The sequence below is a fragment of the Calidris pugnax genome, unplaced genomic scaffold, assembly GCF_001431845.1.
Source record: "Calidris pugnax isolate Ruff unplaced genomic scaffold, ASM143184v1 scaffold10, whole genome shotgun sequence".
NCBI lineage: Eukaryota > Metazoa > Chordata > Aves > Charadriiformes > Scolopacidae > Calidris > Calidris pugnax.
Window position 1 is genome coordinate 3,569,792 of NW_015090795.1, and position 8,733 is coordinate 3,578,524.

An 8,733-nucleotide genomic window follows, 5' to 3' on the forward strand; every position below is an offset into this window, starting at 1 on the left:
AGTAATTAATTATTTTAACCACGCTGAAATAATCCCACACCACCACCCCCCCTGTCCCAGGGGTTGGTTCATTGCATAAACCTCCTCAGAATACTCCCCCCACCCCCACCATCACCACCACCCTGTCCCAGGGGGGGGTCGGGTAATTGCGTTGCCCCCTCCCCCCCCCAGAATACCCACCACCAGCACCATCTTGGGTTAATTCATTGCTTTAATCCCCAGGGAATAACCTCCCATCATCACCACTCTGTCCCGGGGGTGCTTGAGGGGGGGTGGGGGTGGTCAGATAATTACTGTGGCCCCTTCTGAGTATCCCCCACCCCATCCCAGAGGTCTGAGCTTTGCTTTAGCCCCATTGGAATAACATCCCACCCCCCCCATCACCACCACCCCATTCCTCTGGGGTTGCCCCAGAGGTGTTGGGGGTGTTTTTGGGGGGGTGGTGTCAGTCCATTTCTTTAGCTCCTTGAAATAACTCCCCCCGCAGCATCTATTCCCTGACAGGTTGGGTCATTACGTTAGACCTCTTCATAACCCCCCCACTCCCACCCACCCCCCCCATCCTGGAGGTGCCAAAAAGACCTAGATCCCTTTGAACCACACTGCATTTCCCAAAATGGGGGAAATACTCCCTGAAATCCTCCCCAGGGATGGGGGTCCCACTGGTGGGGTGGAGATGGGGGACCCCCCACCACAACAGAGCCCTTGTTTCCCCCCCTCAGTGCCCCATGTCCCCAGATCCTGCAGCCTTGCTGTAACCCACTGTCAGGAAAGGGGGCTACCCCAAAAACAGGGTGGGGGGGTCTTTCTGTCCCCTCTGTCATGCTCTGGAACCATATCGTGACACACCAGCCACCAGCAGCCCCCACCACGACTGGGCTTATACTGGTTTTGTAATAACCCCAGTGAAAACCCTGTGGTCCTCAAACGAGCAGGGCTTCAGGCTGGACCTGGAGGTGGAGGAAGGACTTTGACCCTGCGAGGGCCACCATCTGGCTGTGGTCCAGCTGAGTTATCCAACGGGTGCCTGGTCCAATACCCATCATGGCTGGGAGGGGACACACCAAATTGGGGTGCCCCAACCTTGGGGACAGAGCATCAACCTCTGCTGCAGCCCACGGAGGTCAAATTATCCCTTTATCCCACCAAACTCCCAGTTCCTGGGACCCCACCTTCAGCTCTGACCTCCTGACCCTGATGGGGACGTGGTGTCCAGGTGCCACCACCAGCCCTAACTTCCAGTTTCAGGGTCTGCAACCCCCATCACGTGCTCATTCGATGTGTAAGGATATTGAGGGGTTAAAACTTCTTTTGCTGCCCCCACCGGGAATCTCGTTGCTCTTGGTTTTACCCCTGTGATGAGATGTTTCTTCATTTTTCCCAATTTCCTTGGTTTTTTGTTTTGTGGTGTTTTTTTTTTTGACAGATCCGAGCCTACATGGGGGCCTTTGCCGAGGATATCAACGAGGACGATGACCTCAGGGCCCTGCGCTTCCTCTCCGTCAACTCCATCATCGACCCCTGGGTCTTCATCATCTTCCGCACCTCCGTCTTCCGCATGTTCGTCCGCAGGGTTTGCCGGAGGCTGCATTCCCGAAAACCCACCTTAAAAGGGCCCGGCCCAGGGGGGGAAGAACAATTCTGTCCCCTGGGCTGGCGCAGGACAGACACCCCCCAGCTGGGGATCCCCTGAGAACCTGGCTCTTGCAGAAGCCGGCGGCTGCTGGTGAGGATGAGGAGCGAGCCTTCAGCCCCGCACCCTCATCCCGGAGCATCCCGGGGCAGCACGGGGCTGTCACAGGAGGGGATGGCGTCTGGTGGGGACGTGAAGTGTTTCTGTCACCTCCCCGGGCTGAGGAACCCCGGGATGGGGGGTGTCCAGGCTACCTGTGAATATTTCCGAGCAGCAGCACTTTGTGGAAGGTTTGGGGAGCGCCCGGCTCCAGGAAAAGGAGGGTTTTGGCGTGTGGTTTCAGGGCAGTGGGGACACACAGGGAGGACAGGGACGGGGGGTGGTGTCCCCCCCAGTCAAATAAAAGTGGTTCAGAGCCCTGCTCCATCGCCTCATCCCATGTGTGATGCCCTTCCACGCCGAGGGGGAGGAGTTGGGGCTGGTTTGGGGTGTCCCCAGCATGGATGAGGGGGGTGGGAAGGAGCCTTTGGGGGTGTGGAGACTCAGAAAATCTGGTGCTGCACTCAGGAGCCAGAGGGCAGATGAGGTCCCATCCCAGGACACCCGTCATTCCTCCCTGGGACCCCCATAATCCCTCCCTGGGACCCCCATAATCCCTTCCTTTGACCCCCATCGTCCCATCATCATCCCTCCCCTGACCCTGTATCCCCCAAACGGGGCTGTGGTTTCTCCACCCTGGTTTGCTCTTCATTGGCAAATTGATTCCTCCCAGCGCTAATGTTGTATTTGTGTTACTCACATGGCTACCTGTCCTGCTGTAATTATTTTAATTTGGTATTTATGACGACCCCGAGCCCTAATAAGAGCAGTAATTGAGAGAACACAGAGGCCGGGAGGTACAACCTCATGGTGCAAGCACGCAAGCAAACCATCATTTTAATGAAAGGTCCATTTCCCCTCAACCACACGTATTAACCGGATTTAATATCTGCCTCAAGTGACCATTTAAGCCAAAAAAATTACCATGACCAAAGTCCCCATCTGCTCAGTGTCCTTGGTGGAGACAGGGGAAATGCTTCTCTCCCTCTGGTGCAAGGTGTAGTTGTGTTCCTGCCGTTTCCCAGGCCATTATTTACTCTTGGTGTCGAATGGATTCTGTTTTTGAAGGAAGAAACTCACGCAAAACCTATCTGGGGGCTTTTTGGAGGTGACCTGGTTGGGTTGGCTCTGGCTGTTTGGCTTTCTCCTGGCTGGAGGAAAAGCCAGACCCAGCTTTGAGGATGGATTTGGGGGGCCCCTGCAAGCTGAGAGCCTCTCCGTTGGGGTTTTCTAAGGAGAAAGAAATGAGCAGAGGGTTGGTCTGTGTTATCGGTTTCATGTTCCTGGCGTGTTATTGACTTGGAGATGGCTCACGTGGGACTGCAGAGTCAACAGCACCCAGCCTGCTCTCCAGCTTTCGCCGGACCTGTTTCCCCGCGGCGAGATGAAGGCCAGGTGAGATGATAACGCCTCTGCAAACTCTTGTTGTTGTCCTCCTCCTGGGCTGGGATCTCCTCCACCCTATGGAGGAGCACTGCTGGGGACAGACGGACCAGGGAACGTGGAACAATGCGAGTTGTAGGTGCTCGGTATGTGCCCAGGCTGGGACAGGCCACCATCTGCCCATGATCCCACCTGAAGAACATCCCAGGAGAGGTCCCTGCTCCACTATATGTGTATTTGGAGCCCAGGGCAACCATAGAATGGTTGAAGTTGGAAGGGACCTTGAAGACCATCCAGTTCCAAGCCCCTGCTCTGGGCAGGGACACCTCCCACCAGACCAGGTTGCACAAAATCCCATCCAGCCTGGTCTTGAACCCCTCCAGGGATGGGGCAGCCACAGCTTCTCTGGGCAAGAGAAGTGCTCCCTGGAAAGTAGCAATTAAATTAAAAAACCAAAACAAAACAAAACAGTTTTTTCATTAAGGTGCACGAATACAGACTCCATCCAAGCCCTGAGATGATGCACACACCACGGTGTCCATGAGTTTATCATCAGGGGAAAGAAATCATGGAACCACAGAGCACAGCAAGGGGCTTGCAGGCTGCCAGGGTGACCCCCCTGTCCCTGCATTGTCCCCAATCCCTGGCTGGTGACCTTGACGTGCTCATCTGGCTCCTGGTAGAGCTTTTAATCGGCGTTCTGCCCTTACTGGTGTCCTATCTGCTCTGGGAACAGACTTGGAGGCTCCAGCTGGCCACCGGTGCCTCCGGGCGAGCCGAGGAGGTTTGCACTTGAGGCTGGACGCCAGGCCACCCCCCCGGCAGATAAATCACTCCTCAGATGTTTTCCTGGGTCCCCAGGACTGCCGTATCTCCATCCTCTCCAGAGATGGCAGCACGTCCCCAGCCAGGAGGAGCTGGGAGGCCGCTGCGAGGAGAGGGCCACCACCGTCCACCCCAAGTCGCCCACCTTGGGCAACCCACTTTTTTAATTCCCTATTGGAGAAAAATAACTAAAATAAAAAGGAAAACATATATAAAATAAAAACGAAAATTTAAAAAAAAGTCCCCACAACGTGCGGTTTGGTTGTCAATGTGGCTCAATGGGAATCAACATGGCCTAGAGGTTTGGGGCTCTCCAACAAGATGGTGAGGGGGTGGGAGCTGCTGTTCGAGCCCTCCCCGGTGGCATCCTCCTCCCAGGCTCCCGGCACTGCTCAGTCATTCCCCGCCATCCCCTGGGTGCTCCCGTGCCAGCCAGCCCCCAAGGGATGGACCTAATGCTTAATGGAGGCAATAAAGAGCCACCTTCTGCTTCCTGGAGCGCTGGTCCCACACGCTCATGGTGTCACCAGCATCACCCAGTCCCCCCACCCAGCTCCTTTCCTGGGCAAAAACAGAGCACAGTCAGGGAGGGTTTCTTTTTCCGCTCATATAATCCAGGCACAACTTCACAGGAGCTCATTTCCCAGCAAATTGTTTAGTTCTTTTTTATTTTTTTACTTTTTTTTTTATTTTTTTATTGTCTGCCTGCATTTTTCAGCCGTTCTGGAAGGAGGAAGGGCACGTGCCTGGGCAGGCAGCAGCGCCAGGGCTGCCAGACACCCCAGCCAGGGCCTGGGGGGGCCGTAAAGAGACAACCTGTGGTTTCATTTATTCTTTTAATAAGATGAAAAGGTGCTCGCACAGGACGACGAGCCAAGGCATCGAAACATGGACCTGCCACCTCGGTGCTCAGCCCCGCGTTTTTCGGGATGGGGAGGGGTAAGTGAGGATGCTGGAGCATGATATAAGGGATGAGGATGGGAAAGCTTTGGAAGAGAAATGATGCCTGGCTTTGCAAAACACAAGTCAGGCAGGTTTTTGGTCTAAAAGGGTTGAAATCCGTACAATCCATCCCTCCACGCACAGGAAGGATGGTCTCCTCCCTGCCCGTGGTGTCGAAGCTGTCCTTGAAAAGCCACCAGGATCCCAACACCCTCCCCAACCCCAGGCAGCAAACTCCACAGCTTGAGTCCTCTTGGCTGCAGGGTTTATATGAAATCCATTCAACTTTCCTACGAGCCCAGAGGGTTTTTTTTCTCCAAATGGGCCAACCCTGGAAATCTTCTCTTAGGGAAGGCAATGCCAATGACCCTTGGAGGACATATGGTCCTTGTTAGAGGCAAGACACCCGAGATAAACATGGAAGCAAAAGGAAGACAACAAACACTTCCCAAGAAACGGACAGATTGTACCATGTGGCACATTCCTGGTTTTGAGCTCAGAAGGGGGAGAATAATAAAAAAAAAAAAAAAAAGCCCAGCAATTTTCCTACTATTGCAAAAATATCCCATCAGAGGCAACTGTCACTTGAGAAGCCTGAAGCCCCAGAAGGATATTTAAGGTTCCATTAGCTGCCAGGAAAACGAGCTCCAGAAGATGCCAAAACCCCTTCCTGAGCTGTGACATGAGACACCAGAAAGGAGTGGGAGGCTGGGAAAAGCCTTGGAGCAACCACCCTACGGGGTGCCTTCTGCTGGGAAAAGGTCTCCAGATGAGCAGACCGCAGCCTCTGTAAGCTGCTTGGATGGACCGGGACAGGATTTGGCCTCGACTCCACTTTTCAACCTGATTTTTTGTGGATACCACAGAGGGGCTGAACGTGGCAAGGTCCCATCCAGCCCTCGGGAAGCCAACAGGGTCGTTCCCACCATCAGATGGGAATGATGGGGTTTTAAAGAGGTCCTGGGATGGGTGTTGGGGACTGAGACTTGCGTGGAGGGTTAGTCTGGGAGTCTTCTAAAACACCTTCCCCTCCATCACACCCGCTTGCTTTGGTTGTGGGAACGGGGAGGGTTGGGTCTGTGGGTCCTCCCCACCACGGCGAAGAAGGTGGCAGGGTCCCATCCAGCCCTCAGAAAGCCAACAGGGTCGTTCCCACCATCAGATGGGAATGATGGGGTTTTAAAGAGGTCCTGGGATGGGTGTTGGGGACTGAGACTTGCGTGGAGGGTTAGTCTGGGAGTCTTCTAAAACACCTTCCCCTCCATCACACCCGCTTGCTTTGGTTGTGGGAACGGGGAGGGTTGGGTCTGTGGGTCCTCCCCACCACGGCGAAGAAGGCTTCGACCCGCGTGACGAATGAAAACCGAAGCGAGGACTAGAAGCAGCCCGTTGGAAATGGAGGTGCCGTCACAAACCGCAGCTCACCCAGCCCCGGAGTTTGCCATACACCACGTTTCCTTTGCGAAGTTCCTGTTACAAAATCAAGATTTTAAAAATAACAGTCAAAATGTGCCGGTGGGCAACCACCTGCCGTGTCCCTGCTGGAGTCGGCCAACGCTGAAATGTTTCACCTGGGCCTGGGGGTGGAGCAGAGAACTTTGGGAGGACAGCCTTCCATTAAATCATGGATGAAGAGGTGCACCTGAGCCCTGCCTGCCCCCCCAGCTGAACCTGATCCCAGCTTGGAGAGCAAAGTGGGGAGAGGATGAGGGTTATGACTGGGGAAATGCTACGCAACAGCAAGAGCTTCCTGTGCCATCGGTGGTGAAACACTGGCCCAGGTTGCCCAGGGAGGTAGGAGATGGCCAGTCCCTGGAAACTTTTCAGGTCAGGTTGGATGGAGCTCTGAGCAACCTGGGCTAGCTGAAGATACTCCTGCTCGTGACAGGGGGGTGGGACTAGATGGGCTTTAAAGGTCCCTTCCCACCCAAACCATTCTGTGGTTTGCCAAGCCAGAAGCCCCAGCAGAAGCAGCTTTCCTGGAGCTGGTATTTGGGGCAGATGAGCCACGCTCAGGCAGGCTTGCAGGGGGAAGAGGGGTTCCCTCCAGTGGCCCCCCCAACACCCTACTCATGACCAGACACACTGGCTCCAGGTTGCATCCCCATGGGGACCTCCAATGACATAAACGAGGTCAATGGGGACGTTGTGTGGGGCTGGCCACGGAGCAGGGTGTTCTCTGGGGACTGTGGCTGCCTCTGGGGCCATGGGGGACCCACCTGCACAGCCTGGGCTCAGCTGTGGCTCCTGGTAGCCCACCCTGCATGAGGCTGGCCAAGATGGCACCAGAGGTCATCGCTCCTTGGCATCCTTGGACCATCACCGGGGCTGCCAGAGCAGCACCAGGACTCTTGGACCAGCACAGGGACTAGTTGTGTGCAGGGCTTCCAGATCGGCACCGGGGCTGGCCATGCCTCTGGGCTCCCGGATCAGCGATGGGGCTAGCGTGGCCTCTGGGCTCCTGGCCAGGCACCCGGCCTTGCTGTGAGTCTGGGGCTCCTGAACCTGTCTCGGGACTAGCCCAACGTTCCCGGAGCATCAGCGGGACTCCCAAAGGAGGGTGTTGGCCCTACAGCTCTGAGAGTGCCCAGTACCGGCACCGGGACTCGCCAGGGCTCGGGGCTCCCAGACCAGCACTGGGACTCACTGGGACTCACCAGGTCTCAGGGCTCCTGGACCGGCACCGGGACTCACCAGGGCTTGGGGGTCCTGGACTGGCATCAGGACTCAGCACCGGGACTTGCCAGGACTCGCCAGGGCTCAGGGCTTCCAAACCAGCACCGGGACTCACTGGGACTCGGCACCGGGACTCAGCGGGACTCACCAGGGCTCAGGGCTGCCGGACCGGCACCGGGACTCACCAGAGTTAGGGGCTCCTGGACTGGCACTGGGATTCACCGTGACTCAGCAAGACTTGGGGCTCCTGTACCGGCACCGGGACTCGCCAGGGCTCAGCACCAGGACTCACCAGGGCTCAGGGCTCCCAGACTGGCACCGGGACTCACAGGGACTCACCAGGGCTTGGGGCTCCCAGACTGGCACTGGGACTCACTGGGACTCACCAGGGCTCGGGGCTGCCGGACCGGCACCGGGACTCACCGGGACTCGTCAGGGCTCAGCACCGGGACTCACCAGGACTCACCAGAGTTAGGGGCTCCTGGACTGGCACTGGGACTCACCAGGGTTCGGGGCTCCCAGACTGGCACCGGGACTCACCAGGACTCACCAGGGCTTGGGGCTGCTGGACTGGCACTGGGACTTGCCAGGACTCGCCAGGGCTCAGGGCTTCCAAACCAGCACTGGGACTCACCGGGACTTGCCAGGACTCCTGGACTGGCACTGGGACTCACCAGGGCTCGGGGCTCTCGGACCGGCACTAGGACTCGCCAGGGCTTGGGGCTCCTGGACTGGCACCAGGACTTGCCAGGGTTCCCGGACTGGCACCGGGACTCACCGGGACTCGCCAGGTCTCAGGGCTCCCAAACCAGCACCGGGACTCACTGGGACTCGCCAGGGCTCCCGAACTGGCACCGGGACTCACCAGGGCTCGGCACCGGGACTCACTGGGACTCACCAGGGCTCAGGGCTGCCAGACCAGCACCGGGACTCATTGGGACTCACCAGGGTTCAGGGCTCCCAGCCCGGCACCGGAACTCGCCAAGTCTCGGCACCGGGACTCACCGGGACTCTCCAGGGCTCCCAAAACCGCACCGGGCGGCACTCTCGGACCGGCACGGGTTCTCCCGGACCCTCACGGTGATTCACCATGTCCGGGGTTCCCGGATGGGTACCGGTGCCAGTCGTGCTTGGGGACTCCGGGACCAGCCCCGGGGGCCCTCGGGGCCGCCCCC

The 8,733-nt window shown here is 57.4% G+C and overlaps 2 protein-coding genes across 2 annotated transcripts in view; both read left to right on the forward strand.

Annotated features, from left to right (window-relative positions):
- LOC106884977 (prostaglandin D2 receptor-like) overlaps positions 1-974 on the forward strand; it is a 2,534-nt gene extending 1,560 nt beyond the window's left edge. Inside the window, exon 2 of the mRNA XM_014936775.1 lies at positions 907-974. Coding sequence (XP_014792261.1) covers positions 907-974 — 68 coding nt within the window. The remainder of the gene's footprint in view (positions 1-906) is intronic.
- A 458-nt stretch (positions 975-1,432) lies between these two features.
- On the forward strand, positions 1,433-2,055 carry LOC106884983 (prostaglandin E2 receptor EP2 subtype-like). Its single transcript, XM_014936782.1, has one exon. The coding sequence runs from the start codon at positions 1,439-1,441 to the stop codon at positions 1,691-1,693; it is 255 nt and encodes an 84-aa protein (XP_014792268.1). The 5' UTR covers positions 1,433-1,438; the 3' UTR covers positions 1,694-2,055.
- The last annotated feature ends 6,678 nt before the right edge of the window (positions 2,056-8,733 follow it).